Source organism: Taudactylus pleione, unplaced genomic scaffold, assembly GCF_031769625.1.
Source record: "Taudactylus pleione unplaced genomic scaffold, aTauple2 ptg000824l, whole genome shotgun sequence".
Classification (NCBI taxonomy): Eukaryota; Metazoa; Chordata; class Amphibia; order Anura; family Myobatrachidae; genus Taudactylus; species Taudactylus pleione.
This window is the reverse complement of record NW_028285226.1, coordinates 3,577,501-3,593,488: the sequence shown is the minus strand read 5'-3', so window position 1 is coordinate 3,593,488 and position 15,988 is coordinate 3,577,501. Positions and strand designations below refer to the sequence as shown.

At 49.6% G+C, this 15,988-nt stretch overlaps 1 protein-coding gene across 1 annotated transcript in view; it reads left to right on the top strand.

Moving 5' to 3' along the window:
- The window catches only part of LOC148474663 (fatty-acid amide hydrolase 1-like), a 98,204-nt gene that overhangs the window by 7,399 nt on the left and 74,817 nt on the right, over nt 1–15,988 (top strand). Inside the window, exon 3 of the mRNA XM_088458283.1 lies at nt 2,627–2,791. Within this exon, the coding sequence (XP_088314409.1) occupies nt 2,627–2,791 (165 nt within the window). The remainder of the gene's footprint in view (nt 1–2,626; nt 2,792–15,988) is intronic.

The following is a 15,988-nucleotide window of genomic DNA, read 5'->3' as shown; positions in this document are numbered from 1 at the left end:
GCCTAACCCTAACCACCCCCCGGGGGTGCCTAACCCTAACCCTCCCCCTAGCCTAACCCTAACCTCCCGGAGGGGGTGCCTAACCCTAAGTCCCCCCTGGGAGCCCCTAACTTACCCCCCCTCCCCCCGAGCGGCTGTCCACACCCAGCGCCCGGCATCACTTTGATCAGGATCCCGGGCGCCGGTCTCCCAGCGTCGGTAAAATGACAGGCATCTAGATTTGGACACCTGTCATTTAATCCTCGCCGGGATTAAGTAGTTGGGAAGCCGGCTGTCGGCATTGCAAAGGCTGGCTTCCTGAACATATACCCTCTCAAATGTGTATTGAAGGGTAAATTGATTGGTCGTAAGCCACAATTGCTCCAGCAAATTAGATTGTTTGAATTGAAACACAAAAAGGGGTATTCAATATGGGAGCGAAAAGTCCGTGCTGGACTTTTCGCTCCACATCGGAGATTTTCCTGGGATAAAGTATCGGGCACGCGCCCGCTTTATCCCCGTATTCAATATAAAACCTACGAAAACGGGAACCTGCGAAGTGGGATCTGCGAAAAAATATGAAATTTACCTGGAATAAATTGTAGGACCCCCCTAAAGCCGTAAAAACATGGGGGATCACTATGGGTACCCCCGTTTTAGCCTGCAAATGAAAGTCGGCGATTTAAATAGCCGCAGCAGGTGTTTTTTTCCCGACATTGAAGAAGTGTTGCAGAAGAGCACTTGGGTTATTTTTTTTTGTTTTTTTAAGTGGTCCCATCAAATTTGGGGTACATGAAAATGGGTACTAGCATATTTTTATGTCCCTAAAGTAAGTTTTAAAAAATTCTGCAATTATGCACCTGCCGCTAATAGCCTATTCTAGAAAACACCTGCCGCATACTTGCAGAATAGCCCTGAACCTATTTCCCTATTGTTAAACACATTTTTCCTTTTTTTTTCACCCCAATTTTAAATTAATTTTCTGGGGTGTCCCTATTTTTTTTTAAAACTTTTTTTGACACAGTTATTTTTAAAATATCATTCCCAGGGGTGCAGGCTATTTTTTTTAAGCCTGCACCCCTAAACCCCAATTCTGCACTTTTTTTCGCCACATATTCAGTGGTGAAAAGTTATCCCCGTTTTTTTTCAAAGACTTTTCGAACCTGCGAAAAGTCTTTGAAATTGAATACGGTGTAAAACCAAAACCAGCAAAAATGACGTCATCGGTGCGAAAACATCGCAAAAACTGAGTTTTCGCTCCATATTGAATACCCCTAAAAGCCTTTTTGACAGCTGCAGATCAGAAAGCTTTATCCTTGGCCCGATCTGAATAAATATATATAAATATATAAATACCTGGTAATAATCTGAACTCAATAAACTAAAATCATTATTTTCAATGGGGCAATAAACCAGGTAAATTATTGGCACGGGCCTTGCGGGCTCAGAGATCGGTATCTTTTATAGAGGTGGTCAAGGATGGGACTGGTAGAGATTGTAGATTGACCCCCGCTATTGCCTCAGCATTTCAATCTTACTATTCGCAGCTGTATAACCTTTCGTCCTTGGGCTCTTCCGCAGAGGTTGGCGCTTTTCAGGAGACTGTATCTAATTATCTCCGGAAGGTTAGTTTCCCCTCTGTCTCCGACGGGGATAGAGACTGGTTAGACAGCCCATTCACATTGGAGGAATTGGAAGAAGCTCTAAAAAACACCACTACTGGTAAAAGCCCAGGCCCTGATGGCTATACGGTTTCGTATTATAACATTTTTAAGACCACTCTTTTACCCAAGATGTTGTCGGCTTTTAACTCTGTGGGGCCTATTCATCATAACTAAAGTTTTCCAGGAGGTAATTAGGTTTAGAACTCGCATGGAGTTCTACCTAATTACCGGAGGAATTCATAATTCCTCCTCCCTATAACTATCTATTCTGAAAAGCTGTCATTTTTGTGATGACAGCTTTTCAGGAAATATCGCAGCTGGAAGCAGTGCTGCACATGTGCTGTTACATCTGTAAAACCAGCGCATGCGCAGCACTGTCTACAGATGCAGTAAGTTTGTGTGTCCCCCTCCGCTCACCTGCCCCCCCTGCCCTCCGCTCACCTCCCCCCCCGTTCAGCACTTACCTGCCCGCGCAGCAGCCTCCGGCTCCATCTGCTATGCTGTCATGTGGTCTCCCAGCAGCACACAGTACTGTTTAGAAAAAAAAAAGTTTTTTTCATTTCTAAACTTTATTGTGCTCTGCTGGGGAGAACACATGACAGCATAGCAGACGGAGCCAGAGGAGAGACCAGAGCGCCGGAGGGAGATTCCGGGGGACCTGCACACGCTGACACAGGTAAGTGTTACCTGCTATTCGCCACCTCACAGTGGCGAATAGTAACTCCATCAAATTCCGAAAATACATAATTTTCGGAATTTGATCAATACCATAATTTCCATATCCCCATACTAATGTACTAATGTATGGGGAGTGTGGAAATGAACGCAGAGGGACTTAGCAAGGAGATATCAGTGTTATCTCCTGTGCTAAGTATCTTCATGAATTCTAAAATAACGTTATTTAAGGAAAATGTCTTTAAAAACTTTATTTTAGTGTTGATGAATAGGCCCCTGTATCTGATAAGATAGTTTTTTTATCCCAGTCTCTTGAAGCCCATGTTGCGGTTATCCATAAGTACGGTAAGGACCCAGCCCTGTGCTCCAGCTATAGGCTTATCTCCCTACTGAATACAGATATTAAACTATTTGCCCAGCTTATTGCGAACAGACTGAAGATTCTTCTTCCTGCTTTAGTTCTTTCAGACCAGGTTGGTTTTGTCCCGGGCCGGGAGGCACGAGACAACACTACCAAGGTAACTGACTTGATGCATCTTGCTGTAACGGAAAAGTCCCCAGCTCTTCTGTTATCCACTGATGCAGAGAAGGCCTTTGACAGAATAAAGTGGCATTTTATGAGGGGTTTATTGGCACACATGGGGTTTGGTCCTGCCTCCTTGCATAGGATCCTGGCTTTATATTCCACACCTATGGCACGTATTAAGATAAATGGTGCCCTTTCTAACCCAGTGTGGATTTTTAATGGCACTAGACAGGTATGCCCCCTATCCCCCATTATTTTTGTTTTGTGTATGGAGGCGTCGGCTAGAGCTATTAGATTAATGTCTGGGTTGTTTGTAGATGGGCGTGAATATAAGCTGGCCTTGTTTGCCAACAACCTTCTGGCCGTCCTTACCAACCCCTCTATTTCTGTACCTTAGTTTATGAGTTCCGGGACTTTGGTGCTCTCTCTAATTTCAAAATAAACTACTCTAAATCTATAGCAGTTAACCTTTCACTCCCCCCACAGTGGCGGAAGGTTTAAAGGCCTCTTTTCCCTTCTCCTGGCATCCCCCAAAGCTTAAATACTTGGGGATTTGGTTGAACCGTGACCTGTCCAGGTTGTATTCAGCTGCGTCCACATCATTGCGTGATGATGTCATGACGTGGCAGCCGGGTTTGAGGATGGCTGCTGCACACACTCATGAGCTCCGCCTTCTGGCTCTTGCAGTGGGTAATGGGAGAGATGATGTCTCTCCCACAATGCAGAGCGCGCCAGCCCGGGAGGACTGAAGTGCAGCGGCATTAGCGCACGCAGGGGGGGTTTCTGTGTACCCAGAAACCCCCCTGACGAACCCAGCGATCGCAAAATTTGAGCGGGTTATGTAGTGTATGACTGTGCTACATGCAGAGCGCCGCAACAGCCAATCACCGGTGCCATCTCAACCAGTCCCCACCGCGCTGTCTCCTCAGCCAGCAGGTAGCTCCGTCCAGCCACACAGACACTGGCTGGCCCACGCCCTCCTCCTGGGATTGCCAGGCCCCACCCACTGCCAGGAGCAGCAGCAGCAGCGAGGGACGCACACAGTCTTCCCCCGCTCCCAGACTGGACTCGGAGTGACATCCTCACGCAGCCACGCAACTTGAGACCCGGAAGTGGAGCACAGCAAGGTGATCACAGGGAGTCTGGCTCACACAATACAATGGCAGTGTCACGGCCAGGGTTTCTTGGCATGATACCCGCCGGGTATTACCTGTGAGGTCGTTATGGCGGGGGGTCTCTGCAAGCGGTGCTGGTGTTTGGCGAGGGGCATTGGCTGCACGTGGTTCTGTGCGGGCACATTGTCACTAGGCCTGGTGAGGTCTGGCGGTATTTCCGTTCCGTGGGTATGGGCGCTGCCATTATTGCCTGCGGCCATGTGATTCCGGCTGTTCAATCTGGTAGGTCATGTGCTCATTCCAGCCAGTCACAGCGCGGCACTGAGTATTTAGGAAGGTCCAGAGCCTTCCTTCCTTTGCCAGTGCAACGTGTTTCTCAGCTGCGGCTGAGAGAGAGCACCTGTGCCTTATCTGCCTGCCTGTCAGTTACGCGACTAGCCTGAACCTTGCCTGCTCCAACCTGCTGGACTTACCCTGCACCCTCCATATACCTTCTTACCTGCCTGAGTACCTGAACCTGCTGTTTCCCTGCACCTTGCTTCATTTCACTCCCAGCTGAACTTCACTACCTCTGCCTGCATCAGTTACAGCTCATCATACCTGCATTCTGTTTTCATCTCACCATACTTGTATACTGGACTATTCCTGCCTGTCACTATCTGGACATTTTCTCATTAACCCCCACTACAGTTATCAAGTGCACTTTAGTGCTATACCTGGACTTTTTCATTTGCCATTCCCATGTCTTCTGTCACTTATTAAAAACTCCACTTTTTCATTTAAGTCTACATCTGTGTCTGCTCCTATCACCACCCCGGGTCCACAACAAATTCAGAACCTCACAGGCAGCAGTTGCACCACGCCACCCCCCGCGCTTAGAAGATGGTTGAACAGACATAAGGAAGGAAGGTCAGTACACCCGGCTGCACAGCGCTCTTTCACACAGTACTCCTCTCTCACATACACACAGTGTTTATATATATATATATATATATATATATTATATATATTAGTGTGTGTGTGTATATATATGTGTATACTTATATATTTAAAGTGTGTGTGTGTGTATGGGTGTATATATATATAGATATGTATATATAAACCCCCCTCCTCCCCTAAAAATCCTGGGCGGCGGAAGCTGTGGCTGGAGCGTGGATTCAGGTAAGTGTATTTTTTTTTTTTTACGTGTGTATCTGCACTGCATCGGGGGGGGGGGAACTTCTGGGTGCATCACTAGTGGGGTTGGGGACTTCTACTGGGGACTACTATTGGAGGGGCTACTGCATCGGGGGGGCCCTCTACTGGGGGGGTACTACTACTGGGGTGGGGGTACTGCTAGGGGCACTGTATCAGGGGGGGGACCTCTACTGGGGACTACTACTGGGGGGCACTGAATAGGGGGATCACCACTGGGGGCCTGCATAAGGGGGACCACTACTGGGGGTACTGCATAGGGGAGACCACACCTGGGGGCACTGTATAAGGGGCACTGGATAGGGGGGATCACTACTGGGGGCCTACATAAGGGGGACCACTATTGGGGGCACTGCATGGGGGGGACTACTACTGGGGGCACTATATAAAGGGCACTGCATAGGGGGTACCACTACTGGGGGCACTGCATTGGGGGGGACTACTACTGGGGGCACTATATAAGGGGCACTGCATAAGGGGGACCACTACTGGGGGCACTGTATAAGGGAAACTAATGGGGGGCTGCATTTGTGGGACCACTCCTGGGGGCATTGCATACTGGGGGTACAGTATAAGAGAAACTAATGGGGGCTGCATAAGGGGGACCACTACTGGGGTACTGTATAAGGTTCACTACTAGGGGCCTGCATAAGAAGGACCACAACTGGGGACATTGCATACTGGGGGTACTGTATAAGGGGCACTACTGGGGTTAAGTAGTGTTCCCGCTAGGCTGTTTTAGCAGGGCGTGATGCCTTGCCCTCCTTCTGGAGGGCAAAAAGCACCCTGCCCTCCAGAAGGAGGGCAAAAAGCACCCTGCCCTCACAGCCTGCGGATCCCGTCTTTACCCGCGGGTTTCAGTGTCTTTCAGTGGGGAAATGTGCGGTGACCCAGTCACCGCCGGAAAATAGACCCTTGGCGCATGTGGGGCACTATATAAGGGGGCTGCCTGGTGTGTCCGTAAGTGCCGGGCACGCCCCCAAGAATGATGAAAAGGGGACGCTTCTTATAGACATGCCCCCTTTTCAATGGCCATGCCCCCTTTTCAGGCGCGCGCACCTTTGCCCTCTCTAGCTCCAGCGCCCTGCCTGCCACTGGAGCTAGAGTGAACACTAGTTAAGGTGCATATGGAAAGGAATGTTCAGAGCGACAAGAAAGGGGTGTGTGTCATGTTGACACACCTCATTTTTAAGTGACCACGTCCATTTTTTTGACGCGCACATAGGGGGGGTGTCTCCATTTTTAAATTTGTCCTGGGCTCTAAATACCCTTGTTACGCCACTGCTTGTATGTTGTTCTAATATTAATTATATTTGTATGAGCATAGACTAAGAAGAAGGAGGGGTCATGAATAGTTAGGGGAGGAGGCTTTGCCTGGAGCCAGATGCTGACGTGAGGTGGGTCTGTGTGCTCTTGAAATGCCAGGGCCTCTCTTTAGTCCCAGTCCGGCCCTGGATCAAGGAAAGCCAAGCCTACCAGGTTGGTATCTACAAATCTAGGCTGAAAAATGGCATAAGAGTATTTTGCAAGTATACCTATTTGTGATTTTAGTTGAAATAAATACATTTTGAAAGTAAGAGTCAGAGCAGCAGTACAAACTCACAGTGCTTATATCATACCTCCCAACTGTCCCTCATTTAGCGTGACAGTCCCGTTTTTCTGGGATTGTCCCACTGTCCCGCCCACGGGCCGCAGTGTGCCGCGGTGGGGGGGAAGTTGGGGGAAGCATACACGTTGCTCTGCTATGCGTGTATGCAGAGGCAGAATAGACGCTGTGCGCATGCGCATCGCATCTATTGAGAGTACAGGGGGGAAGCCCGGGGGCTGCCCAGCATCTCAGAGATGCTGGGCACGCCCCATTAGTGATGCAAATGGGGGCGTGTCATCTGACCACGCCCCCTTTACGACTAGGCCACACCCCCTTTTGGGGGGCGCATCAGGTCCCGACTCTCTCCCAGCAAATGTTGGGAGGTATGTTATATGGATCCACTGGGGTACGGAAACATTCACAGGGGTACGGCCTGCAGCATCACAGTGCTTATATGGATACACTGGGGTACAGAAACATTCATTGGGGTACGGCCTGCAGCGTCACAGTGCTTATATAGATACACCGGGGTACGGTCTGCAGCGTCACAGTGCTTATATGGATACATTGGGGAATACGGCCTGCAGCATCACAGTGCTTATATGGATACATTGGGGAATACGGCCTGCAGCATCACAGTGCTTATATGGATACACTGGGGTACGGCCTGCAGCATCACAGTGCTTATATGGATACACTGGGGTACGGCCTGCAGCATCACTGTGCTTATATAGATCAGGGTTGCCTACCCTCCCGATTCGGGTGGGAGCCTCCCGATAAATGGGTGCAGCTCCCGCCCCCCCAGAAAGGCAGGCAAGCCTCCCGCATGCCGCCGATCCCCTGTCTCCCCCCCGGCAGTACCTGATAAACCCCCTTCAGCGGGGGGCCGCTGACGCGATTCGCGTCATTTTGGCCCCGCCCCCTGCTTCACAATGCCTGTATTTCGGCATTGTGTAGCGGGGGCGGAGCCAAAATGAGGCGATCGCGTGGCCCCGCCCCCTGTCACACTCGGAAACTGCCTTCAGCCCGGCCACGCCCCCTTTTGCTGGCCACGCCCCCTGTTCTGCCGATCTGGCTGCTCCCTCCCGGAAGGAGCAGCCAGATAGTCGGCAAGTATGATATAGATACACCGGGGTACGGTCTGCAGCGTCACAGTGCTTATACGGATACACTGGGGGATGCGGCCTGCAGCATCACAGTGCTTATATAGATACACCGGGGGGGATTTGGGCTGCAGCATAATAGTGCCTATATGTACAGCACAAAAAAATATACTTTTTAACACTTTTTGTTTTTACTTTTCTTGACTTTGTTTTACAGCCCCTGGGACGTACAGCACAGCCCCTGGATGGACTGTAGAGCACACCTCTGAATGGACAGCGCAGCACACCCCTGGATGGACAGTACAGTGCCAGATTAATGTCCACATGGGCCTGGAGTTGAAATTTCTGAAGGTCCTATTGTGTGCCGCTGCAGGGGGTGTGACCAGCGCTGCAGCAGTGTGACTGGTGATGTGGGGTCATGACCAGTGTGGTGTAGGTGTGATTTACATAGGGGTGTGCAGGTGGCGGAACTACCGGCGGTGCAGCTGGTGCATTCCACTGGGGCCCACTGCATTAAAGGGTCCTGCAGCTGGCTGCATTATAATGAGTTAGATTGACTGATTATACACCACCGCGTGACTCAAACCCGTCCCAGTGGTAACATTATGGAATGATGAGCTACCTGTGGTCGTGGATGTGATCCGGCCGGAGTTGGCTGGGCCCCCTCTCCTCCCCTTATATCCTCTCTCCTACTTGCTCCTCCCGGTCCCGCCCTGCTTTTCCCCGACTGGCCTGGCTCTTCCTCTCTGAGGTAGTCCTTGCCACTGGTGCCTGGGATCTGATGTCACAATTTCGTGACTGTCCCCGATGTTAAAATCCAAGGAGGAGAGGAGGATCCACGAGCTGCAGATCTGGGATCACGTAAGTAAATAGTAATATAAGTAATATATTTGTCATCCACTGCCTGTCACCTCTCCCTGTCACCCAGTGCCTGTCATTTTCTCCGTCACCCACTGCCTGTCACACACTGCCTGTCACCAGTGGCGGGCTGGGCCGGGGGGCAGGATGCCATGTGCCTCCCGGGCCGCAGCGGCAAGCGGGCCGCGGGCCGGTGCAGTCTGTGTCACTGTGACACAGACTGCACCGCGTGTGTAGTGCTGACCGGACGGAGTCCCGTCAGCGCTACACAGCACAAACACACAGCCGCCGGAACCGGCAGCTGTGTGTTTGCTGTAATCAGCAGCCGCTGAGAGTCTGTCAGACTCTCAGCGGCTGCCGCTGCTCCCACTGCAGGAGCCATCTTCCGGCTCCCGCAGTGGGACGACATCTCTCCCATAATGCAAAGCGGCCAGAGGAGCCGGTGGAAGCGTCGGGACCAGGAGCGGGAGTTTCAGGTAAGTGGTTTTTTTTTTATTTTTTTTATTAAGTCTCTCTCTACTAGGGGGGGGGGATTACTATGGGGGCACTACCAAGGGGGGGGGATTACTATGGGGGCACTACCAAGGGGGGGTTACTATGGGGGCACTACCAAGGGGGGGGATTACTATGGGGGCACTACCATGGGGGGGGGATTACTATGGGGGCACTACCAAGGGGGGGATTACTATGGGGGCACTACCAAGGGGGGGGATTACTATGGGGGCACTACCAGGGGGGGATTACTATGGGGGCACTACCAGGGGGGGATTACTACTGGGGGCACTACCAGGGGGGTGGATTACTATGGGGGCACTACAAGGGGGGGACTACTACTACTGGGGGCACTACAAGGGGGGGACTACTACTACTGGGGGAACTACAAGGGGGGACTACTACTACTACTGGGGGCACTACAAGAGGAGGGGACTACTACTAGGGGCACTACATAGGGGGAGGGGACTACCACTGGGGGCACTGCGAGGGACCACTGCTGGGGGCTCTATATAAAGGGCAATACTGGGGGTACTGCATAGGGGGGAGACTACACCTGGGGCCACTATTTAAGGGACATTGCATAAAGGTTACCACTATTGGGGGCACTGCATGGGGGGGTGGACTGCTACTGGGGGCACTGCATAGGGGGTACCACTATTGAGGGCACTATATATGGGGCCTACTACTGGGGGCACAAGGGGCACTGAACAGGGGGGACCACTACTGGGGGCACAAGGGGCACTGCATAGGGGGGGATCACTACTGGGGGCACTACTGGAGGCCTGCATAAGGGTGTTATCTCCTGTGGCACACGGGGGCACTGCATATGGGCACTACGACAGGGGGCTGCCCCTAATCTTTATTTTTACTTTACATTAATCCCATATGGACCCGCCTCCTCCCTGAAACACTTGAGGGGGGGGCGGCGCCGTAGCACGCACGTTCTTCGGGCACCGTGGCTACACGCTACTCCTCTGCCAGGGCCGCCTGCATGCATTTGCCCCCCAGGCTAAAAGTTGCCAGCCAGCCCCTGCCTGTCACCCTCTCCTTGTCACCCTCTCCCTGTCACCCACTCCCTCTCCCTGTCACCCAGTCCCTGTCACCCTCTCCCTGTCACACAGTCCATGTCACCCTCTCCCTGTCACCCTCTCCTTATCAGCCACTGCCTGTCACCCTCTACCTTTCCCTGTCACCCACGGCACTATGAACTTGGGGTGGGGCAGAGGAGGGGGGAATTGGTATGAAATACCGCCGTGCCTAACCCTAATCCCCCCTCTAAGTGCCTAACCCTAACCACCCCCTTCCCCGCTGCCTACACCTAAGTCCCCCGGGGGGGTGCCTAACACTAACCCTCCCTCCCCCCAGCCTAACCCTCCCGGGGGGGTGCCTAACCCTAAGTTCCCCCCCGGGAGCCCTAAACCTAACCCTCCCCCCCATGGCTGTCCGCTCGCGGCGCCCGGCATAACTACGATCGGAATGCCGGGCGCCGGTCTCCCGGCGTCAGGGAAATGCCGGGCGTCTACATCTAGACGCCCGGCATTTCACCCTTGCCGGGATATGACAGTCGGGAAATGCAATGAAGTCATGGCCTAAGAAGGGAACCATAACACACATACAACTTGCACCTACAAGCGGACCTTGGTGATTAAGAAGACAAGACAAGGTTTACAACCATACCTCCCTATTGAAAGGTCAGTTATAAGACTGAAAATTCAATATGGTGGGGCCTGATTAGTACTAGGAATGGAGACATCCTGGGAATTCCAGGTGTTGTAAACATGAAAAATTTCCTGAAAATTTCCTGAACATTCCTCAAAATACAAAGAAGAAAGAAGAAAGAAAACCCAGTGATGCCCGTACACGAATATCATCAAGGAATATAAGTTATTTTCCTCCAGCTATGCCCCTCTAGAAAAATGTAGAAAAATTGAGAACTTTAAGAATCCTCTACATTACAGAAGCAAGAAGGAAACTACATAAAACTGACATTGGGAATTCTTTTCAGAGATCCAATACTTAATAATAGATATTTAATTATTTAATTCCAGTTCAGTCATATATAATCTATATATACATGTCCCATCTAATTAGAAATTTTGCATTAATATAGTATGAACTAGTTACACCTAGTATAGGTTATTTATATATGCTTGGTTCAAGATTTATTATTTATATCGTGATTTATGTCAAGTTTTTAACAAATAATATTAACAAAGGGATGCTTTTATTCAAACATTCATGTTAGGACCATATCGTAATATTGTCCCTTTTTTTCAAGTCTAGAACAAATTTAAGAAATAACGAACATAAGCCCGTCTTAAGTGTGGGCAGACAGGATTTACAAAGTGTATGGGAGAAGGGCGGAAGTTTTGCCTCATCAGACAAGTAGAAAGGCGGAATTACACCATAGGAGGACATGGAGGAAGGGTGGAAGTGACGCCCTATAATGCGGCCAGTTGAGAGGCCTGCACGGAGATGACGAACACCGCTATGGAACACGGAGGTCACGTGGACGTAGCCCCCGCGCGACCTGGACCCACGAGGAGATGTAGTACCGGATATGATGCACCTTAGTGAGGGCGGAAGGAACGATAAGATGGGCGGAAGTAGCCCTATTAACTACTCTAAGAAAAGGTTTTTTAACAACGTTAAGCATAATATCTGAGAAAGATCGCTACAATAAACAGAATATAAGCAGAAGGATTGCTATAAGACTATAGCTGTACTGTTCATAAGGATGTTTATAGGTGCGCTTCTGCAGACAGGAAGTGATGCGGATGCCTGACCTTGGTTGAACTCATAATGGGGTATAAATACCTGACCATTACACCTACACACTATCCCCTTGATGAAGTCATAGGACGAAACGCGTTGAGAGTGTCTGTTACTTGCCTCATGAACTTTGGAGAAAATTAACTTTTCTACATACTCAGATAAGCTGCTATTATCCAGAACTCATTTCTCTTTTAATTATTTATATTGCACCTTTGTCTTACTTTTATTTTTATGATGGTATATATATTTTGCCTAACTATGGGCATCTTTTATTTTAGTAAATAAATATTTCTTGTTTTTATTTCATTGCATTTGCACTTTTGTTTCCAAGTGACCTCAGTTGATAGGATTATATTATTCACAGAATGCTAATTGTCTAAAAAAAATTTTTATTTATTTATATTTATTGACATCGCACTGGCACTTTTCATTCTTCTTATTCATTTATATTTATCGTGTGGTTCACTAGACTAATTATTTATTGCACGTTATGAAGTTACAGTGATTGCACAAGACACTTTATATTTGCTTGCTGCTTCACATATTATCCATAAGAAAATATCTATTTCAATGAGCATACCTGTCGCTTAAGGGTTAATTCTAATTTTGTATATCTGTCTCTTAATACTTGCACCAGTATTGTCCTATTTGCCCAGAGCTGACGCCCACAATATTTATGGGCTGTGGTGCCATTTAACAGATACATCTAGATTGTTCATTTCTTGCCTCATAAATTTGCTAAGATTGGCGCTGTACCAATCTGTTTTTCTATATATATATATATATATATATATATATATATATATATATATATATATATAATATATACTCATGTATCCACCTAATTTAACACACACATATATATGTATGTATATATATATATATATATAGACTAGGGATGAGTGGGTTCGGTTCCCTGAGAACCGAACCCACCCGAACTTCGGGGATCCGGGGCGATCCGAGCCCAAGCTCGGATCTCCCTGTCTGCCCCGGATCCCTCTCCCGAGGCAAATCCTCAAGATCTGCTGTCGGATCTCGAGGTTTTGCCTCGAGCGGCCATTTTAAAAAAAATGCCTTTGCCTTTAATGGGCAAAGTGCTGATTGGCTGACAGAGCCGTCTGTCACGGCTCTCAGCCAATCAGCATTATGGTGCTCATTTGCATGTAGCACGGACTCGTGAGATCCGTGCTACATGCATCTGTGTGACTGACAGTGACACAGAGCACAGATGGGTCAGTGAGACCCTTCTGTGCTGCTGTGTATTTCAATGACACAGATGCACGCACGGACCAGGAGATCCGTGCTACTTGCATCTGTGTCATTGACACAGAGCACTGACGGGTCCGTGAGACCCGTCTGTGCTGCTGTGGTAAAAAAAAAAAAAAAAAACCTGTGTAAAAAAAGAAAAGAATGGCGTGCCCCCCCCCAAAAAAGAGCAACCAGCCCCGGGCATTAGTGACCCAGTGCTGGGTGTGCTTAAATACAGGGGACAAACAACGTAGGGGTCCCCTGTACTTAAGCACAACCAGCACCGGGCTAGTCAGAACCAGCGCTGGTTGCCAAAATACGGGGGACAAACGACGTAGGGGTCCCCCGTATTCTGCGCAACCAGCTCTGGGCTCTGATCCGGTCCTGGTTCTGGAAATACAGGGGAAAAAAATTAGTAGGGTTCCCCTGTATGTTCCAGAACCAGCACTGGACTTTTTCTAGCGGGGGGCTGATGCCACAGCCAGGGGAGCCCTTTCACCGGGCCCCCCAGCCGCAGCATCAGCCCTGACCGCTAGTCAGCCCAGGCCGGGGATCCCTGGAGAACTGGGGACCCCCCCAATAAAGGGGTCACCCTCTCCAGGGCACCCCAGGCCCAGGCTGATAGCCCGGGGCTATCCCCGCCACCCCTGGTGGCGGTGGGTGGCGGGTTGATTGTGTGGTGTGGTGTAAATAAAGAATATCAAACATTGTCTTTACAAGTAGAACTGCAAGTCCCAGCAAGCCTGCCCTGCATGCTGGTACTTGGAGAACCACAAGTACCAGCATGCAGGGCATTAAGGGCCCACTAGTACCTGTAGTTCACCTGTAAAAAAATGTTTAAAAAAAACACAGGACACACACACCGTGACAGTATAAGTTTATTAAACATACATACACACACACACACACACACATGTACACATACTCACCTATGTAACCTGTAGCATCGGTCCACTTGTCCGGTAAAGTATACATAGGGGACCTGTGAAAAAAAACATACTCACCATCTCCTATGCGAGGTTCTGTCCTCTTTATTCCAAAGTAGGCATCCCCGGACTTGGCAAAAAAAAAACGAAAACGCGATCCACGAACTTAGTACCGTTCTATAGAACGGTACTTCCCGAATGAGAGCTTAGCGGCGGGGTATCACCATGGAAACCCCGCTGCTAAGCGTTCATTGGCTGAGAGAGGTCATCTCCAGTCTCTCAGCCAATGAACGGCTCCCTCCATTGTAGTCAATGGTGGGAGCCGCAAGGTTATTAAAGTTTACCCTGCGGCTCCCACCATTGACTACAATGGAGGGAGCCGTTTATTGGCTGAGAGACGGGAGATGACCTCTCTCAGCCAATGAACGCTTAGCAGCGGGGTTTCCATGGTGATACCCCGCCGCTAAGCTCTCATTCGGGAAGTACCGTTCTATAGAACGGTACTAAGTTCGTGGATCGCGTTTTCGTTTTTTTTTTTTTTGCCAAGTCCGGGGATGCCTACTTTGGAACGAAGAGGACAGAACCTCGCATAGGAGATGGTGAGTATGTTTTTTTTCACAGGTCCCCTATGGATACTTTACCGGACAAGTGGACCGATGCTACAGGTTACATAGGTGAGTATGTGTACATGTGTGTGTGTGTGTATGTATGTTTAATAAACTTATACTGTCACGGTGTGTCCTGTGTTTTTTAAAAAAATTTTTTTACAGGTGAACTACAGGTACTAGTGGGCCCTTAATACCCTGCATGCTGGTACTTGTGGTTCTCCAAGTACCAGCATGCGGGGCAGGCTAGCTGGGACTTGCAGTTCTACTTGTAAAGACAATGTTTGATATTCTTTATTTACACCACACCACACAATCAACCCGCCACCCACCGCCACCCTGGTGGCGGGGATAGCCCCGGGCTATCAGCCTGGGCCTGGGGTGCCCAGGAGAGGGTGACCCCTTTATTGGGGGGTCCCCAGCTCTCCAGGGATCCCCGGCCTGGGCTAACTAGCGGTCAGGGCTGATGCTGCGGCTGGGGGGCCCGGTGAAAGGGCTCCCCTGGCTGTGGCATCAGCCCCCCGCTAGAAAAAGTCCAGTGCTGGTTCTGGAACATACAGGGGAACCCTACTAATTTTTTTCCCCTGTATTTCCAGAACCAGGACCGGATCAGAGCCCAGAGCTGGTTGCGCAGAATACGGGGGACCCCTACGTCGTTTGTCCCCCGTATTTTGGCAACCAGTGCTGGTTCTGACTAGCCCGGTGCTGGTTGTGCTTAAGTACAGGGGACCCCTACGTCGTTTGTCCCCTGTATTTAAGCACACCCAGCACTGGGTTACTAATGCCTGGGGCTGGTTGCTCTTTTTTGGGGGGGGGCACGCCATTCTTTTCTTTTTTTACACAGGTTTTTTTTTTTTTTTTTACCACAGCAGCACAGACGGGTCTCACGGACCTGTCATTGCTCTGTGCCAATCACACAGATGCATGTAGCACGGATCTCCCGGGTTCGTGCTACATGCAAATGGGCACCATAACGCTGATTGGCTTCCTGTCTGCCACTGCAGTGCCACTCCTAGATGGGCCACGTGTTTGTGCCGCCCACTTGTGTCGCTTAGCATAGTCATCCAGCTACCTCGGTGCAACCTTTTGGCCTAAAAACAATATTGTGAGGTGTGAGGTGTTCAGAATAGAGTGGAAATGAGTGGAAATTAATGTTATTGGGGTTATTAATAGCGTAGGAACAAAAAAAGGCCCATTTTATGTGATTTTAGCGTTTTTTTTTAATTTTTTAAGAAAA